The sequence below is a fragment of the Chiloscyllium plagiosum genome, chromosome 39 (genome assembly GCF_004010195.1).
Source record: "Chiloscyllium plagiosum isolate BGI_BamShark_2017 chromosome 39, ASM401019v2, whole genome shotgun sequence".
NCBI classification, from domain to species: domain Eukaryota; kingdom Metazoa; phylum Chordata; class Chondrichthyes; order Orectolobiformes; family Hemiscylliidae; genus Chiloscyllium; species Chiloscyllium plagiosum.
The window spans coordinates 15,121,655-15,142,806 of record NC_057748.1 but is presented as its reverse complement, the minus strand read 5'-3'; the positions used below and the strand labels follow the sequence as shown (position 1 = coordinate 15,142,806).

Genomic DNA, 21,152 nt, shown 5'->3' with positions numbered 1-21,152 from the left:
TACCAGGTTGTAATCAAACAGGTTTAAATGAAACCACAAGCTTTCAGTGCTGCTTCGGATGAAGTCTGACTCCTGATGGAGTAGCACTCCAAAAGCTTGTGATTTCAAATAAGTCTGTTAGACTATAATATGCTGTTGCGACTTCTGACTTTGATGTAAAATACTGACTTAAAAGGCTAATTTAGATACTTGGGTCACAAAAGTAGAGAAAATAAATCAATTCAGGTCTGTTTATCAAAGAAATCTTTGTGCTATATTAAGTGGGAGCACATGTTTTATCACTAATGAAACAAAAAGCAATGTGAAGAAACTCTCTTGTGTTGCTTGAATTGTTTCACTGATTTGTTGACAATAGAAAGAATTGCCTGTGATTTGACTTGCATAGCTAATGCAGACTCACTTGCCGACCAAATTGACACAGGGTTTGAAAATGGATTGCTGTACTGCTGGCAGGAGGAGACCGGAATGCATACAAGATGTGAACAAAGGAAAATGTTTTTTTTTCAATTTAACTTTTTTTTTCTGTAAAATATGGACCTGAGTGTTGCTGAATAAAGATCTTGAAGTGCAGATTTGTGGTTCCTTGAAAGTGGAGTCACAGGTAGATAGGATTGTGAAGATGACATTTGGTGTGCTTGCCTTTTATTGGTCAGTGCATTGAGTACAGGAGTTGGGAGGTAATGTTGTGGCTGTACAGGATCTGTTTAGGCCACTTTTGGAATACTGTGTGCAATTCTGGTCTCGCTGAAGAATGTTGTCAGGGTTGGAGGGCTTGAGCTGAAGGGAGAAGTTGAATAGGCTGGGGCTATTTTCCTTGGAATGTCAGAAGCTGAGGGGTGATGACCTACAGAGACTTACAAAATCATGAGGAGCATGGTTAGGGTAAATAGCCAAGGTGGTTTCTCCAGGGTGAAAATACTAGAGGGCATAGGTTTAGGATGAGGGGGGAAAGACCTAAGGGGCAACTTTTTCATGCAGAGTGGTGTGTGTATGGTATGAACTGCCAGAGGAAATGGTGGAGGCTGGTACAATTACAATATTTAATAAGTATTTTGTATATGAATAGAACGGGGTTTAGAGGGATATGGGCCAAATGCTGGCAAATGGGACTAAATTTATTTAGGATATCTGGTCAGCATGGACAAGTTGGACCAAAAGATCGGTTTTTGTACTGTCCGACTGAGTGTGGCCTAATGTAATCCCGTTCCCATATCAGTGGAAGTAAATTGAGACACAGTATGGCTCTACCTTCATCTTTATTTCGAGTCCTGGAGGGCCTTAAGTTCTCTATCTTCTCTCGAACAGCAGATTCTTAAGGAATTATATAGTCACTTACAGGGAGCAGCATCCAAATAAGGCAACATCTATATTGATTGGGTGACCGTTCCAATCAGCGAGCATCAGCAGTAAAGATTAAGTCATCTGGCATTACGCAGCAGATGTTCCTCACCTCATTAACTGGCATTACACAATGGATGTTCTTCACCTCTTTAAACCACTACCCATACCTCCAGCACCTCCTTGTTTATTGCAGGTTCTTATCTGGTCAAAGTCATGCCAGTTGAGCCTTTGTCAAGCAACCCTAAACTTAAATCTTTCCCTACCTGCTCATATCTTCTACGCTTCTTCACCACTCTTGGTTTTGCTGGATTGAGTTCCCATCCTAGATACATTTGCTGTGAACCAGCAGCTGCTTACATTCAGTAATGCACATGAGTGCTTGCCAACGTAATTGCTGTTGATGTTTTGACTTGATAGTGGAAAAACACATCTCATCCAAACTGATTGGATGCTATCTATTCAGAAGTACTTTCTTTTAATATTAAATTGAAATGTTGAATTGTAAAGATCGATGTCTCAACAAGTGAAGGATTTGAAATGCCGCATCTTACTGTTTTGTTGGCTTTAAGCTGCTAACCATTCAAGGACTCTAATCCTGAAAGTGTTTCCATTGAATTTGTGTTTTGAGCTCCACATAACTTAAGATTGTTAACTACCTCAGTTGCTTCTGTTAATTATAATGGTCAATGGGACAGTCTTCATAGACACCAATTTTCTTGTGCTCTTCAATTTCTGCTTTGCTACATTTACAGATAGATGGATCAAGAAACGATAGCATAGAAACCATCTCATTGAAACATTGAGAAATATGGGAAGAACTACAGACTTTGACTCAATTCTCCTACCTAGTTGAGTGAAGATATAGAATCCAAATGGGTGGAGGTAAGAAATAAAATGAGAGAAAGATGACTTGTCGGAGTTGCAGTGTGGTGGAACAGGAAATAATGAGGGCACGTTTAAAAAAACAATACAGTAATCGTGGTGACTCCAGTCTTGCAGAATTGAGAGTCCAATTGGTTGGGGTAGGCACAAAGAATTTTATGCAGTTGGAACTGTTTCCTGGAACAATATATTGGGAATCCAGCCAGCGCTCAGCAGTTTGGATCTGATGATGTGAAATGACCAGGTTTAAAACTGTCAGAAAAAGATCACCGAGGAAGCAGGAGCCATATCATAGTAAGATTTAACCAGTTTGAGAGGGAGGAGCTTGGCTTGGAAACCTAAAATTTCACGCATGTACTTTTGGGATAATCTAGTGTAATACCACCAGGATCAGTGCTTAGTTGTAATTAACACTATATATAAATAATGATTTGTCTTATGGACTAGGCTAGACACCTCAACATTTCGAGAAGGTAGCCCAGGCCCTAACTTTGCTAATTGTTTTAAGCAGGTGTAGAGTGGATATTCCAGGAGAAATTTGACTAATCAAACTTCTTAATTTTAGTCAAAACAGAATTTATTTACAAGATTACTGAATCAAACACCCACAACAGAAAACATCATACCAAATAACCTCTCCGAAAACCCAGCAAATCATCCCAATTTAATGATGCCGTTCCAAATACTTGCAACAAAAGGTACAATCAAACACCGGTTCTTACCGGATAAAAGTCAGAGAGAGTGTGTGCGCCAGCCTGGACCAGCTTCTTCCACACTACTGCTAAAAACCAAACCAAACCAGATAAAAGCAGAGCTGGGAGAACTGGCCACACCCCTTCTGTTGTACAAGTTTCAGTACATGTGACAATAACTACAATTCAGTTCCATTCTATAGACAGTAATTTAGCATGTACTCCACAAGAGGTATAGTATGATCTTTGACCGTTTGTCCCTGATGGATCTCCATTCTTTCCTGTTGCCAGTAAACAATTTGTGAAGTGCATATGTAAACGTAACTAAAATGTTTGTGGCATAAATCCTAAATACAAACAGGCTATTCAGCCCAACCACTCCACAGCATCTTTGCTTTCACCCTGACCCTCCCCATCCGTTTCTGTTACATAAAAACTATCCTTTTTTTTTGTCATCTGCTTGTTTAGCTTTACTTAAATGCATTCATATAATGCATTAACTCAGAGCAATGATGAGTTCACTGTTCTTGCCACTATAAATATTGGCTAAAAGGAAGTCTGCAGCAACCTGCAAATTAAGCTCCAAGTCTTTAAGACAACTAATGGACTGCACTAGTTGAGCAGTTACAAGTATATGCACAAGTAGGAGAGGCGTTCCTTTACAAAGCATTGTAGTGTTTGGACCTTCCAGTCAGATGCAGATGACTAAAATCTTTAATGCAGCCATGTTCTTGAGTCCCACATCTTGAATTGATTGCCAGAACACCCTAATTGGTGACTTAATAGGTTGTGTAGGCATGAAGGTCCATGACAAAGATCTCCAAGAGCAAAATGAAGTCTCAGCTGGCTGAGCGAAGAACCAATGGTGCAATGCAATTTAGATTCCCTACAGTGTGGAAACAAGCCCTTTAGGCCCAACAAGTCCACACCAACCCTCTGAAGAGTAACCCATCCAGACCCATTTCGCTCTGACTAATGCACCTAACACTATGGGCAATTTAACATGGCCAATTCATCTGATCTGCACATCGTTGGACTGTGGGAGGAAACCGGAGCACGCTGAAGAAACGCACGCAGGCACTGGGAGAATGTGCAAACTCCACACAGACAATTGCCCAAGGCTGGAATAGAACCTAGGTCCCTAGTACTATGAGGCAGCAGTGCTAATCACTGAGCCACCTTGCCACCCCAAATTAAAAACCACATTCCCAAGAATAGGTGGAATTATAATCAAGATGTAACAACTGGCAGGGAATTCAATTATTAGGCTCCGATTTGTGCACAGCATGCTGGGACAACGGAACGGTGCCTTTTGGCCTGAGATAGTGACCATGTCTCCCTTTTTAGAGCAAGGAAGAGAGGTCTGACTGTTGAAACGATAGAGGCATCACCTTGATCTTTTATTGTAGGTTAAATCTTGGCCAGAACTAAAAGCCATTTTTCAGACCTGACTTAGAGACTCCACTGTCTGTACAATAGTATAAACCCAGCAGAACATCGGGAACAGTTCAATTCTGTTTTGCAAGAAACAGTTGCACAATTGATTTGATTTCAACAAGATGAAACCAAGTTTGTGTTAATGCAAATAAAGTGGCACTATCACTGCTAATTAGAGAACTGATCTCTCCATTGCAATGACAATTACTTTAAACCATAATCTGTTAACTCATGATGTGGCATACATTTAACTCTACCATGTAAGTCAACAAATCAGCCTAACTGAATGTGGAGATGAGAGCTTGACAGGAGCAGTGGGGGCATATCTAAAAATGAAGTGCCAAGAAACAAACGACAGCACCGGATGACTGAAAGCAGCATATGATGGACTTAAATGAATTTCACAACCAACGAATCAGATTAAAAGAATTGTAGTACAGGCGGTTTGGCTATAATGTATGTTTCTTCAGTGTGAATTGGCCATAATGTGATTGAAGAATTTAGACGATTATTTGTAGAACACGAACTTTCCTTACCTCTGTTATAACTGGCCCCATTAGTTTATATGGTGCGGTTATAATGCGATTTTCTTATAATGCGGGGTCACGTGGGAACAGGACTATCTTGTTATATCAGAACCAACTGTACTTTTGCATCCAGATGATTATTGAACAACTAACACCAAGTGGGCGGCACGGTAGCACAGTGGTTAGCACTGCTGCTTCACAGCGCCAGGGACCCGGGTTCAATTCCTGCCTCAGGCGACTGTCTGTGTGGAGTTTGCACATTCTCCCCGTGTCTGCGTGGGTTTCCTCCGGGTGCTCCGGTTTCCTCCCACAGTCCAAAAGTGTGCAGGTTAGGTGAATTGGCCATGCTAAATTGCCAGTACCGTTAGGTGTAGGGGAATAGGTTTGGGTGGGTTGCGTATCGGTGTGGACTTGTTGGGCCGAAGGGCCTTTTTACACACTAAGTAATCTAATCTAATGAGAAGGAACATTTTTGGATCCTCCCATCTTCAAGGAACAGCATCCAGCATGTCAGTGCAATTTAAAAAAAACAACCTCCAGTATTTGCGGCCATCTTCAACCAGAAGTGCTGAGTGGCTTATTGAACTTGCCTTGTCCTAAGGTACCAGTCTTCATTCAGTTTGACGCACGCAATAATGAATCAATGGTGGAAGGTACTGGACACAAAAGGCTATTGACCCTGACAGCAACCCATTTTTAGTACTGAAGAGTCAGTTATACATCCTGTCCAACTCATCCACACCAACCAGACATCCCAACCTGACCTAATCCCATTTGTCAGGATTTGGCCCATATTCTTCTAACACCCTTCCTCCTCTTATCCAGATACCTTTTTTAAATATTGTAATTGTACCAGCTTCAATGATTCCTCTGGCAGCTCCTTCAATACACACCACCCTCTACCTGAAAACGTTACTTTTTAAAAATCTTCTCCTCTCACCTTAAACCTATGCCCTCTAGTTTTGGACCCTGAACTACCTGTGACCCTAACCAAGCTTTTTAATTAATCTTGTTAAATGTCAGGGTCTGGCCAGGAGACATGCAAAAGAAAAGCTCAATTATGACCTAATTCTGGTAATGCTTATTTTGCTCTGATCCATTGTTGAAAACTCGGTATAATTGTCATTCTTTTTGTTTTACTTTTTGATTTCGGTTTTTCCTTTTTAAAGTACCTTGTTTCAGGGTTTGGATTGCCATTCTTTTGATAGCTGCACTATTGATGCTTTGATAAATGAACTTAAGTTTTGAGTTTGTTTTAACAGTTGAAAACTGCTATTACCAGAACAACTTTCACAATGTTCCAGAGATCTTGTTAAATGACGAACATTGAGAACTGAGCAATCTCTAGCAACATCTTCAAAAAATAGTCTGTTCAATGTTATCCTGATTAACTTGCTGAAAATGTTTTGAGCTTTGGAAGATGATCTTGTAAGAGAGTGATATAATATTGGCATTACATGTCAACAAACTTTGCAAAGCATCTTTTTGAAGAGTAAGAGTACAACTTGGATTAAGTTCTACACATTGCAGTCATCTCTGAAATATTTTAAGGCGTACATAATCATTTGGGGGGGGGCGGGTGGTTCCCTTATTAAATATTGTGATTTAACCTCTCAAATATCTCCAGCTGTTGAATAGAACTGTTATAATTGGCGAATTTAACTAACTTGCATATGTACTTAACATGTCTTGTAACCACCAACGTCTAAAATTGGAATTCCAGTATCAGCTTGGTCTCCTTATCAAGGTTTCAAATGGTATCTCAAGTAACTGTTGGTTACTGAATCCTGCATGGCACAGTCCTAGACTAAATCTTTGGTTATTTTGTTCACAGAATTTTGACTATAGTGCAACATGTCAGCACTGCATCTTAAATGAGCGAAGAGCAAGTCAGTAAAGGATAATATGCTATTTCAGGTTTGATAGAAATTCCTCAGTAATGCCAGTCGTTCAAAATCAAATCAGTGGAGAAGACCAGCTTTGGAACTTAAGAATTATTTTACTATTAAACAATACCTTGCCAAACTAGTGACCCAACATATTTTCTAAAGCTAGCTTTTTTGTGTATCAAAAATGCTTGATATCTAGTTCCTCCAATCTAGCTTCAATGTTAAAGCTGTAATTGTGACTCAACTGAACCTTAAGGTTGTAGTTCAAGTCCCAATTCAGAACCTGAGCACATAAAATCAAGATTGATGATCCAGTCCATTATTGAGGTGCTGATTTTTGTTTTTGAGTGAGATGTTAAACCATGGTACTGCCTACTCTTTTTAAGGTGTCACAGAATCAGATCTGCATCCGTCCCACTCAAGAGCAACCACCTAACTATGGATTATCTAATGATGAAAAAAAAATCCCATGCTCATCCTTTGAAGGAGAGATGCCTGACTAATTTATCCATCAGCCAACCTAGTACTTACTAATCGTTAGTACATTTTGAACAAAGTCCTGCTTTTCGTAGTTGGTTTTTTGTTGTTTTTGCAAATGGTAAATGTGGCAGGATGCGCTTGTGCAGTGCAGTTTCAACTTGTTTTCTTTCAATTTTCTTTAAACCTATGGATGGATGAATGAAGATTAAACCCTCACTACATTGGCAAATAGGTGGACAGCAAATTTTGCAAGACAAACAAATTTGTGAAAGACAGGCATAACTGTTTGATTTTGAGAGTTTGAGAGCTAGCTGTATACAAATTTACTGTTTTCTATGTTGAAACCGTGTCTTTCAAATTAAAATTGGTTCATATGCTCTAAATTGCTTTGGGCATCCAGTAGTTGTGAAAACTGCAATATAAATGAAAAGTATTTTTAAAGAGTTGGTTTTCCTTTTACTTCTGGTTACCATTAGTTAGAGCATTCTGTATCTAGCAGCTGAACTATTTAAAGCTTTCCACTGGAGCCAGACAGCACCCACCTATTAGGACCTGGATCATGACTACTAAAGCTGAGTTTGCAGAACCAGAAGGACATACTTTAACTAGTCTAATTGGATTGAAGACTGGTCCTAGTTGTAGAAGAATAATATTCAAAACCAGAATACTTGCCTTTTTATTCCCCTCTATACATCAAACAAAATTTATTGCTGTCAAAGATTCTCCCTTTTTTTTTCCTGAAAGAATGTTATTCTTTGAAACTGCATGACTATTCTGGCTATGACTGAAACTTAGCAAAGTTAAAAGATTGTACTTACATAGTTACTTGCTTTTGTTTCAATTTTCTTTCTCTAATATGCACAAATTTTAATTAGCAATAATAGCACACTTCAATGAAACTGGTTGACCAGCTCATGTAGAGATTACCATTTGACCATTTTGAAATTTGATTAATCATGTTTCAAGGAATACTTGGATCAAACTAGCAACTTCCAACATTCCCAGAGGAAGGCAAGATGCAGTGTAACTGTACAGGTTCTCCTAAGCAGCTAATACACGAGCTGCTACTGAATGTGTATGTCGATTATCTCATTGGTCTCTTCAGTCATGGTAGGACCTTCAGAAGACATAATTGTGTATAATTTAGACACGATTGAATAATTAAGTGCTATACCTCAACATGAAAATGGACAATTTGTCCTAATCTCTCATGACTGAAACTTGGCACGAGAAGGGGGCTGCTTCCTCATGCCTTGCATCTGACCCATAACCCTCATACCCTCCAAACCTGTGTGCTCCTGAACTCACCTTGTGGCCCATTTTGTAGTCCTGGGCTAACCTATGCCTGTCAACTTATTTCCCTAACACTTGCAGACCAACTTGTCTATTATCTGCCCTTTGGCAAAAAATGCATTTCGCAAAACAGTTATGATTCTCATGTACTGTCTCTTTCCAGTCCAGAAGAAAGCACTTTGCTCCCTTTTGATTTTAAGGGGAAGCTTTGTTGTCGAAGACTATAGTCTAGCAGCAGAGAACTCTAACTTTTAGCTTCAGACAGCAGAAACAACCTCAATTAACTGAAAGCAAAACAAAAAGCCTTCCTGGGTCTGACCCTGCTCACTCATCATTCATTAGCACATCTTGGAAAAACCGAATACCCAAAGAGAACTCAAAGTTGCTTACTGACTGCCAGTTTGAAGGAGACACTTTGGAACCACTTTAACAAAACCCCTCTGCAAGAAAAAATGGGCAGAACACCTTAAAGGTTACAGTACTGTCACACTTGAATATTGTTGCAGCTTTGCTTATATAGGCAAATGGTAGGTATTCCATCATACTCCTGATTTGTGCCTTGGAGATGATGGAGAGCGACTGGGGAGATGGCAGGTGGAATTATTCACTACACCAGGAACTCTGTTTGACCCACTCTAGTAGCTGTAGTGTTTACGTGGTTGGTCCAGTTCAGTTTCTGGCCCCTGGTAATCACCCAGGATTTTGATTTGTGGGAGGTTCAGTGATTAGCTATACCATTGTGTACCAGGGGACAATGATTAGTTTTTTCCATGCTTTGACTGCTCACTTTCTAGCTCTCATTAAATGAATGTTACTTGCTATTATCAGCCCAAGCCTGGATGCTGCATTTGGACATGGTCTAGCATTCTGAGAATGGTACTGAACATCCATCTCTTCACATCTCATATCTCACTTCAGACCTTTATGATGGTGGAAAGATCATTCATAAAGCAGCTGAAAATGGTTGGGCCTTGTACACTACCCTGAGGAATTTCTGCCATGATCTCCTTGGGATATGAATGTGTGATCTATGGTGACTGCAACCAGATTTCTCTGCTAGAAATGACTGCAACCAGCAGCAATTTCTACTGACAGCAGTTTTGTTTGGGCTTCTTGATGCCATAGTCTGCTTAAGCTGCCTTGATTTTTGGCAACCAGAACTGGAATATAGAACCATTTGGACATAGTAGATGAAAAGGGGTTACCAAGGTTTTGAACAAAGATATTTATAGTTTGGAATTGGAAGTCTAAATATAATGGGAGCTATGACTTGTATAATTACCAAAAAGTCAAGTAACTTTGGAAAGGAAGCCAAAATTTTCTTAGAGATCCAGTTTATTGTTGGTTTTAGTTCTGAAAGAAATGGGATGCAATAGGCTGAAAGTTGCCTAGCATTGCTCTTCTGAACTTGGTTTCTGTTTCTCCTTGACACTACCTGGATATGCCTGTGGAAGGAAAAGACGTCCGAAAGCTTGCAATAAGTAACTCTTCCCCTCCTCCCTAACTACTTCCAAACCCTGAAAGCTGAACTGTTTCCACTTGACCCAGGTGAATTGCCTACTCAATATTTCTGGCTGAAGATAAATACAAATGCTTCACCATTAACAGTCACTAGTGGTATTGATTTATTGTTTGAGGCAATAATTAAGACTCTTGCAAAAGCTAATTATTGCGTAAGAACATACAGCGAGTGGTTGTGCCAGATTAATTGGTTAAAAGGTAGTCTGATAGGTATTTTTTAATCTACAATGGGACAATACTATAAGCTAGTCTCTGTATCTGGTGTGGTTGTGTTGACTCTTTATTTGATCAAACAAATGTCAATTTATTAGGAAAACCTTCCTTTCAAATAGCTCTGAACCTTATTCTTGGTAAATCATAATCCAAAAATGTTTCTTTTGGACTTTGTGGATTGCTGATGCTAATGGTAAGTCACGAGGCTGTGTTAAATGTGAAGCAATTCCTGCTGAATTTTAAATCTGAAGAAACAAGTCCTTGGCTAGAACTCCGTTTCATTCCTCCTATTAGTATTTTGAAATAGGAAACTTGGATTGAAGCGAGTGTTTAACTATTAATTAGTATGACCATTTACTCTGCAGCTGCTCATGGGTACCTAATGAAAGGCTGTAAATTTAAATTGTCTGTATCTCTAAAGTAGCATCTCAAACTGACTTGGGGAGAATTATAAAGAGCCATGTAATAGATCCAAGTCCCCCAATGATTATGAATTGTTCACCTTGGATATTAAATTGAATACATAGGATATGTAACTTCATTCATACTCTTGAGCTTTTGCATTTGTGAGCAGGATTTTATTCTGTAGTATTCTTCACAGCTCTTAGTAATAAAACATTAGCAGGAGTTGGTAGGTTGGATTGAATTGAATTAGCTTTATTATCATGTACTCATTTGAGTACAGAGGAACCATGATTATCTGAAGGACACGGGCGGGCAGTGTTTTGTTCCGTTAATCGAATTCCGGATAATCGAATGCCAGATAACAGGTTAGCCGAGCATTGGGACCTTGCGGTCTTGCCAGGTAATTTGATATTCAAGTAATCGAATGCCAGATAATTGAGGTTCCTCTGTACAGTGAAAAGTTAACAGATCACCACATTGAGGTTCAAAGGCATCCTAGGTAAAGATTCTTACCAAAAACACTCAAAGAAAAATTAGGAAATTAAAGAAATAAAAAGTCCAGAGAATTAGTCTTTCCAACCTAGTCCACTTTGGCATAGAGCTTCCAGTAACTGAGAGACCTCCAATGCCTTGCTGCTGCCTGCACTGGCCTAACCAATGTAGGAGTTGCCACACATCTTAGGTGCTGTCTCTTCATCACTAGACCCACCTCACTGACTGCACTGAACTGGCGCTCACCCCACAACCAGGAGTCCCCAGCTCTGCTTCTCCACTGCCTCACCAATGACCAGAAGAACTTGCTCCAGGCCTACTGCCACTAGGAGTCCCTGCTCTGCTGCCAGGCTCCCATTGTACCCATAAAACTTGCTTTGGCTGCAAATGTCATGTTGGCACCACCATCCTGTCCCCTGGAGGAGCTTTTTTGCTACTGCCACACGAATGCCGGAAGGATGTCCTTGCTGTCGCAATTGCCTCTAGATATGGCAGTTGCTCACTTTTTAATGCAATTGACTATATGGTCAATTTTTTATAGTCTATATATACATTTCTTCATAATTAGATATTTTTATTTTCTATTTGTGCAGACAAACTAGTCAGTGGTCCAACAATCATATCAAAATCCATAGCCATATTTTTGTAGTTAACACTGTGTGGTGCTGCATCCTAATTTGATTTAAGTCAGGAGAAACAGCTCCTTCTAAGAAGTAGTTAGTTTTTTTCTGTTCATGCAAGACCATTTATCAAGTAGTTTTGATAGTTACATCATGAATGACCTTGAGGCACCAAAGGAAAGTGTGTGGCTAGTGGTTTCTTAAACAGCAATGAGTCGTAATGATTGGGGGAATCTTTTAAATGTTACAACAATCCAAACTAGGAATTTCAGGGCAAAGGATGGTTAATACATGAAAGAACAACAAGAAATTTGAGATCCTGGCCAATTACTTGTTGCTTTTTGGTTTCTGCCTGTCTGACCCCCCCCAATCAAAGCACTTAAGTATACAAATGTCATCTATATTAGATGCGGTTGAGAGCAGAAATGGCGAGGAAGGCTGCATGTGTATTTGATCGTCGTTTTGATCTGCATCCATAGGTAACTTAATGTCACAAGGGAAGTATGATGAACAGGTGTGGCATCAGCTGTTATTTTGGCAAATATGGTCTGATTTGGGTCATATTTGAAGACTTGTCACCTCAAAATTTCCCAGTAAATTAGAGAGCTGTTGTGTCCAGAATAACCCGTGCAGCTTATCTATCCCAGTGCAAAGATATGCAGCAGTTTCTAATTACGTTAATTGATTTAACATATCTTTTACTAAAGCATGGACAAAGGTGTGTTTTCGTATACCAGCTTGAGGTTTTTATTCTTGTGATTGGCTCTTTTAAAATATAAACAATTTATATAACTGGCTTTAGCTATCAAATTCTGATGGTCTTCAGATTTCCAGCAATCAGTCTTTTTTTTCCCCCCTCACCCTCCTTTCATGACCATAGAATAACCTCCTTTGCCCCTCAGTTGCCAGGCGAACTTTGCAGGGCTCGCTGCTGATTGCTCAGTTCTGAGCAGCTCCTTTTTTATTGGCAGTTGCAAGCATGATTATGCAGACCTATCAGGCAGCAGGTATGTATCCCTCCCCCACACAGTGCAGTGACTTCAAAGAAGGTGAGGTTTTTGCTGCCGTTGCTGAGACTGACTTACAAAATGGCTGCAGGGGGCTCCCTCATGGGTATGTCCAGTATTTTTACACTTGTTTTTCCACAATACAGAAATTTCTTTTACAGTTTATTTTATGGCACATTTTGCCAACTACATTTGTCAAAAAATAATGTACACAATCTAGGGAATCTATTTTTGACATGATGGCATTTTCCACGCTTCTGGATTTAGGGCTTTGTGTCTAGCTGTATCCAGTTAAATAACTAACAAACAGAGCAATTTTATTAGTTCAAACAGTAAAGTATTGGCTATTATTTCAGTTGATCCCCATTTTAAAGTAAGTTCATTGTGTGCAGCAAACAAGGCTTGAAAAGTGAAGAATATGTATGATGCATCATGGGAAGGATGATCCTGATTTAATTGGGACCAAATTTTTAATTAATTCATGATTAAAAGGATGTTGGAGAGAAGTGGGAGCAAACTCTCAACATGGTAGTTTGGAAAAACTGGCAGATGAGTAGCCTGATTGGCCAGAGGTAATATCCACTAAGTTTGTTTCCAGTTACCTCATCATCATTGCAAACATGTGTTTTTATTCTGACTTTACTTGAAGGAAATATATTGGTTCATATAAACAACAGCTTTCTGTCTGAACTAACTTTTAAAATAGTACTGAGTTAATGTTTTCTCTTTATTTGAGAAATTAACCATGCTTTGATTGAAAAGCCCTCAGTGGCAGACCTTTCATAATCTCAACACCAAGACAAGACAATGCTTGGACTTCCTTTCTGCTAAAATTTAAGTAATATTGCTTAGTTGTTTTTTCTATTAAAAATTCAATTGAATGCTTTGCGAATCATGAAAATGCTCAAGTACTCAAGATAGCTCAGCTCATCTTTACAATGAATTGCACAGATTGTTGTTGACTGCAGTAAAATAGATTACCATAAATTGACCAGAAGGTAGAACTTGTTTATAGATGCGGCAGGCCTGCTCGTGCCTTTGCTGGAGGGCAAATGGGTAGTCATTGTTTTATTACTTCCCTTTTATCTTCAGATTACAAAACTAAAATTAGACACTATATATACAGATTGCAGAATATATTTTCCCATTTTTAACAGCACACTTCAGTTATGTCAGGATTAGTGTTATGGAAATAATCCATGCCACGTCCTTTTGTTCCATTCAAGGGCAGAAAACTCATTTCCTGTTTGCTTAACTCACATCATGGGGAAGACTTGTACAAATGCTGGTGATTCTGAAACATTTGAAACTGTGAATGGCAATCAGTACATTGTGGCAAGCATGGCTTGAAAGCTCTGTTGCATATTCTGCAGCATTTTATTTTACATCAAAAAACCTCCATCAAATCAGTGTGCTGAAAATCATTTTTGCTTTTTCTCAATCTGTAGTTTTAACAAAAATGGGAGGTGGTTAATACATTACTGCAATATTTCTCAAAGTAATGGAGGCCCTATTAATGACAGTGAATGCGTAAAACAAATTTTAGTTTGAAAGAGAATTTGATTTTACATAAGAGAAATCATGACAGGCCTACTTATAGAAGACAAGTTTGGGTTCCCTTTCTAAAAATAGATGTGATATGTGTTCACGCTCATCCTGCTCAAAACAGTTTTCTCACTTTATGTACGTACAGGGTATTTGAATAAAGAAAATACTCAGTACCAAGTTAAGTATTACAGATATGATTTTTAAAGATTTTGAAGAATAGCCACCATGTAGCTAATGAGCACAGGTGCCCTCTGGTGTTGTACTGAAGGTGGTCAACCAAAGGATGTACAGGCTTAGCACACTGATTAAGAGGAAATGACCTTTCAAAAATTTAAACTTGGTATGTAATTATAATAGCAATAGTTATAATCCCACTTTGCATTCTGTAGTTAAAGCTGAAATATTTTCATCTCTGAATTTAAATCTGTAATATGTGGGAAAGGTGGGGCCAGAAAAGACTTCAGATTATTTGGTTAATTTTGCACATTTTTTTGTGCTAGTTTTTAAAAAAAAAAGCATTTTAAAACTATATTGGCATATTAGCAATTTATCCAATCTATTGGCTGTAAAACAATGCTCCAAATGATGGGGTTGTACATTGTTCTTTCTGGTGCATACAAATGAGTGGTTATTGCACACACAAGATAAACTACTTGGGTTGCATTCCATCAGTGTACTTTTCTCATGAGAAACTAGTGGGAAAGTTAGCTGGCAAGATGAAGAAATGTTCAAGAGTGCAAAGTTCACATAGGAGTAGAAGAAAAGATGTTGTTGAGTGATCATCTTAATGAGGCACTTTAGGGGACAGAAACTGAGGACCGGATTTGAATACTTGGATTATAAAGCTCAGATTGTTGAGTGACATGAAGGGATGCAGACACTTCAATGGTAGATTCCAAATTCGCATGAGGTCTGAAACCAGGAAGCACTGGTTGATGTACAGAAATAAACCTCTTTTTGGAAATCATTAAAATTTGCTGCTTTTTGGTGCAGGGTTGGTAATTTTAGACCCTAATTAGCTTTGGCTGTAACAAAGTAAATGCTTGACTCCTCCAGTTTTGGGAATTTACTTCTCTGCTTTACTTAGGAAGCAAGGACAATGTAGAAATAGAGATGCTGCAAAGAACTTAAAAACCAAGGGTTCATCCAAATAATTTTGCTGTGTTTGAAACTTGCCTGCTTTGTTTTCTGCTTGTATCAGAAGTGTTGCATTCTTCTGATACACAGGTCATAAGCATCTCACAACTGCAAAATAAATTGCCAGTACAATCCAGTAAAAATGTTAGCATGGTAGAAAAGAAATTTTGAAATGGAAAAAAATCTGTTTGCCATATTCTGTTAGATATAGAACATTGCATTGTTAATTGACATAGTGGGAAAGATTTTATCAACCAGTGTTAATATTCATTCTAAGTGCAAAATCTGCTTCAGTAGTATGTTTTATGATGTCTGCTCACTTAAATGGAAGTGGCAAGTTATCTGGGTTTATGTTGTGTATTTTGAAGCCTAGCGGTTAATGAGGCAATAGTGGCTGAGCAAATATTTGGGAAAACAGGCCAGCTATAGCAAAGCACAAGTCATTCCTTTGTATTATTCAGGCTCCACCTCTTTCCGGTGGCCAGTGTTCTCATGCCTCGTATGAAGTGACTCACTGACACTCTCTAAATTCCTGAAAAACACACAATGGATCGTGAAAAACAACAGTATGACAAAGGATCCATTGTATCATATTTATCATATTTTGCAACAGTGACAGGCTGTTAAACAGGCCATGAAAACCTGTGGTAGCCTGTCTTTGGGTGTGATTTTTGGGGGGCAGAGTCTTTCTTCAGCCAAATCTTTATCTTTCTAGCTGCTATGTCTAACATACAGAATCAAATGCATCTTTGCTGGAAAATTCTAGAAGCACTTACTGGCGTACTAACACTCAGCCTTGCTGCTGCTCTCTGTTGGTGTACAAGAGAATATCTGCTAATGTGCAGTTAGATTTTTCACTTTGTAGTTACTTCATACACCATTTACTTCCACCCCATTTTTGGACATCCTGATTTGTAATCTAGCATGATGAGTTTAAGTGCTTTTTTAAAAAATACACTTGTATTAACTTTGCTTCATTTTTCCATGTTTCCTTGAGATTCTTTGCATAAATTGTCAATGGCTGGCATTGTAATGAGTGCAGTAGACCTTTTTTGTAGTGTCCGAGATTAAATATAATATGGGTTAATGCTTTGTTTTTCCATAACTTAAGACCTAAATAGCCATTTTATAGGTAAAATTTATCTAAGCAAATGCTTTAAGGTATTCAACAGCACTGAGTGTTGGCACATTTGTGCAGTGAGTCTGTTGCTTCACCTACCTTGGAGATGAAAGTATATTTTTGCACCGTATGGTGCCATTGTAATTGTTTTGCATCTTATCTCCTATGTGTAATGAACTTAAAACCTGATTTTAAAAAGTGTCACTGACTTAATATTCTATCAAACATTCAGCATTCCTGATGAAAGGCTTTTGCCCAAAATGTCAATTTTCCTGCTCCTCTGATGCTGCCTGACGTGTGCTTTTCCAGCACCACTCTAATCTTGACTCTGATCTCCAGCATCTGCAGTACCCACCTCTGCCCACTTCTGCAAAATGTCCATTGTAAAGCCCAGCTTGTTTATAGCTTAATTTCTAACTGTAGAATGACTTACAACATTTTTTTGGAATTTCAATTCAAAGCAAAGTGTTTAAATTCAAGGGTAATATTGCAACACTTCTTCTAAATTCAGTTTAAGTGCACTAATCACACAAACCCTTCCTGTCTGCTTCTGTTAAGTGTGGATGATTTTTTCCTTTTCTACACACAGTACAATTATTAATCAGTGTTTCTGATGCATGCTGCCAGCTCAGTTTGATAATTCTTTCATGTGATTTTGTTTTTAATACTGTTTTGTGCAGTATTAGGGTCTTGCCCTTTTTCTGATTGGAGGGATTTTTGGATGTAGATGTATTAACTCTGAAGGCGATGATTCTACGTCCACCCACCTCCAATGTTTTTGAGGAAATGATCATGACAAAGCTGTGGGAAGTTGATGACATCCTCCATATTTTAATCTGTTTTGCATCTCAACTATCAAAAAGTGTTTGACCAGGATCCGTATGACCAGGGAGAGGCATTGGCATAGTGGGGATGTCACTGGATAGGTAATCCAGAGGCCCAGGCTAATGCTTTGGGATCATGGGATGAAATGGCAGCTGGTGGAATTTTGTCTTCAAATAACATAGAAACTGGATTTTAATTCCAATTTAATAGTTGAAACTATAATCTGGTTGATAGATTTCTTTCCCAGATGACATCAAACATTACCTGATTTGTCCTATGTGATAACAGATCCCACAGTAATGTAGCTGATTCTTAAACTTTAATATGGCCAAGGAAGCCCAGCAACTCTGTCAAACTGCTGTAAAGTCTTGAAGGAATGGAACTGCATGGGCCAGTTGGAATTCATCTAGGCATGGGGAATGATGGCAAACACAGTCCTGTAAGTCTTTTTTTTATTTTCCCTTTTTAATAACCAATTTTGGGATTATGCTAAAATAGTGAGCTGGCCAACACCTAGTTGAGCAACAGTCTGATATAATCATTAATGAGCAAATCATTATCAATGAGCAAAATGTCTCAACACTATCATCACCATCCCTGTATATGGCCTTTCCCAAGAAAGGACTGATCCAGAGATGGCAGCACAATAGTATACAGTCAGGGAATTGCCTCGCAGTCCTCAGCAGTGACTTTACACCACAAATCTCATGGCATTAACTTTAACTTAAACCTTAGGAAGAAAACCTTTTGCTGATTGCTATCTACAAGTGACCTTGCCCATTTTGAAGATGAACTCATGTTCCCCCATATTAAATCTATTTGGACAGGGTTAGAAGTCACATGACACCAGGTTATCGTCCAACAAGTTTATTTAAAATCACCAAGCTTTTGGAGCACTGCTCCTTCCTTAGGAGCTCCTTAGTTCACTTGATGAAAGAGCAATGCTCCAAAAGCATGTGATTTCAAATAAACCTGTTGGACTATAAGCTGGTGTCATGATTTCTGACCTTGCCCCCCTCCCAGTTCAACATTGACGCCACCACATGAAATTTATTTTGAAGAAGTGTTGAGGGTGACAAGGGCACAGAATGTGCTCTGGATAGGGTACTCTATTTCATCAAAGTTGCATGGTAGTACTACTACTGACTGAACTGGATGAGTCCTAAAGGATATAGTTGCTGTGCTGGGTTCAAGGAAGCAAAATGAGGGGAAAACATATTTGTGATTCCATTATTTCCAGCCTATCTGTCAGATTCATCAGTCCAAGCCAGTGTTTAGGAGTAACCACTACACCGACCTTGTGGAGACTTCTGTCTTTACATTAAGAACCTGAGCGTTTATTGTGTGGCATTATCACTTCTGAATGGGATAGATTTCAAAGGAGTCCAGCAATACTGTTGAGGCTAAAACGCAGGGTTACTTCTACGACAGACAAAAATAGTATCTGATAGAGCTAAAAGATCATATCCATTAGTTGTGTGATCAAAGTTCTGCAGTCCTGCTACATCCAGTTATGAAAGTGGACAATAGAACCACTAATGAGAGCAAGGTTCCATAAATATCATTCCAATGATGCAGGAGTCCAGTAAAACCATATCCCCAGCAGTCTTAAAAAAAATTGCCCAGATGTGTCCTAGCCCCCCACAAAGGAAACCTCCAACACTATGACTTACTATTTTAATTGAGTAAAATGACGGTTAGAGTTGTTGACATTGACATTGTTGTCAAATCATGCTTACTTGCTCAGTGGTGTAAAATTTGTAGTTCTACCATTGCCCTGCTGCCACTCAGTCTGACATCATTACAGCTTTGGTCCACACATGGCTGAAAGAATGAATTGAAGAGATGGTTAGTGTGACTCCCTTGACATTAAGGAAGCATTTTAGTGTGACATCAAGAAACTCTCTAGCAAAATAGAAGGGAATCATTTGTGAAGCTTTTCGACTGAAGTCATACCTTGCACAAAGGAAGCTAGTGTGGTTGGAGGTCAATCATTTCCGTCCCCAGGCATTGCTGTAAGAGATCTTGGGGTAAACTCCTAACCGACTTCAGGTTCCACATTAAATGACTGACTGTCCCCTCATCATTGGGTCAAAAATAGAGATGTCTGCTGATTTGATGAATGAATGGCATTCAGAATTGCTGAGATACTGAAGCTGTTCATGTTTTATAGCAGTAAGACTGGATGTTTGGGCTTGGACTGTTAAGTAATATTCATGCCACAGAAGTGCCAGGCAATGACCATCTCCAGGAGAGAATCTGACCATCCCCTCTTTGATGTTCAATAGTGTTACCACTGCTGAATCTCTCCCTCAATGTTCCAGAGTTTATTCAAAAATGGAGGGAAATAGAAAGCAGGCAACAACTACTGGCCAGTTAGCTTACATCTGTCACATGGAAAAATTATAGATATTTATTAAAAATGTTCTAACAGAGCACTTGGATAAGTCCAAGGCAATCCTGCAGAGCCAACATGGTTTTGTCAAAGGGAAATGTTTAATTTAATGGAGCTTTTTTGAAGTGCTTTAGATAAAAGAGAACCAATTGATGTATTGCATTTAGACTTCCAGGACGTATTTGATACGGTGCCACATCAAAGATTATTGAGGTTGAAGAAAAAAGCTTGTCATGACTGACTCTATGAATAGAGTATCATTTTGGCATGCATAGAAGTTGCTTCCTGTTAACAGGTCAAATAATAGGAATGAGGTTTTTTTTCAGGCTGGCATGGTGCCATGGGTCAGTGCTGGGCCTCAACTCTTCAATTTCTTCAAAGTCATTATGTATATTTAAGGTTTGGTAGCTGAATTTGCGGATTCAAAACAAATAGGAAAATGAGTTGTGGAGAGGATATAACATTTTGTAGGCTTCTTAAGTGAATGGCAAAGATCTGGTAAGTGGAGCACAATGTGGATAGTATGGAATTGTCCATTTTTGGCAGAGAATAGAAAGCAGCACACAGTATTATCCAAATTGTGAGAAGTCGAGCTCTGAGACGCAGACAGATCTGGGGTATGATTAGATTGGATGACTTACAATATGGAAACAGGCCCTTCGGCCCAACAAGTCCACACTGACCCTCTGGAGAGTAACCCACCCAGACCCACTTCCCTCTGACTAACACACCTAACACTATATGGGGAATTTAGCATGGCCAATCTACTTGACCTGCTCATGTTTTGGACTGTGGGATGAAAATGGACCACCCGGAGGAAACCCATGCAGACTCTGGGAGAATGTGCAGACTCCACACGGACAGTTGCCCGAGGCTGGAATTGAACCTGGGACCCTGGTGCTGTGAGGCAGCAGTGCTAAGGTATGTCCTAATGCACAAATTGTGCAGGGAAAGCTAACAATTTTATTTGTTGCAAGGGGAATTAAATGCAGGAGTGGAGATGTTGTGCTTCAGTTATCCAGGGCACTAGTAAGACCAAATCTGGAGAATTGTGTACAGTACTGGTCACAAAGGATGAAAGGATGTTAATATTGAGTCATAGAGATGTACAGCATGGAAACAGACCCTTGGTCCTTGCTGACCAGATATCCCAACCTAATCTGGTCCTATTTGCCAGAGCTTAGGCTGCTTCCCTTTAAATCCTTCCTATTCATATGCCCATGCAGATGCCTTCTAGATGTTGCAATTGTACCAGCCTCCACCACATCCTCTGGTAACTCATTCCGTACATGCAGTACCCTCTGTGAAAAAGGTGTTCCTTGCATCTC

At 39.2% G+C, this 21,152-nt stretch overlaps 1 protein-coding gene across 17 annotated transcripts in view; it reads left to right on the top strand.

The window, feature by feature from the left end:
- LOC122542270 (activating transcription factor 7-interacting protein 1-like) overlaps positions 1-21,152 on the top strand; it is a 193,021-nt gene that overhangs the window by 45,342 nt on the left and 126,527 nt on the right. For 3 of the 17 annotated variants that reach the window (XM_043679829.1, XM_043679832.1, XM_043679830.1), the window contains exon 3: positions 2,094-2,223. The exons of 12 other annotated variants lie outside the window; for them this stretch is intronic. Coding sequence is in view for 1 of the 5 variants with exons in the window: in XM_043679827.1 (XP_043535762.1) it covers positions 17,849-17,868 (20 nt within the window). In the remaining 4 variants the exon portion in view is untranslated. Of the gene's footprint in view, positions 1-2,093; positions 2,224-12,826; positions 12,906-17,717; positions 17,869-21,152 lie in introns of those variants that run through there. 2 more of the 17 variants (XM_043679825.1, XM_043679827.1) reach the window with 2 other exon arrangements.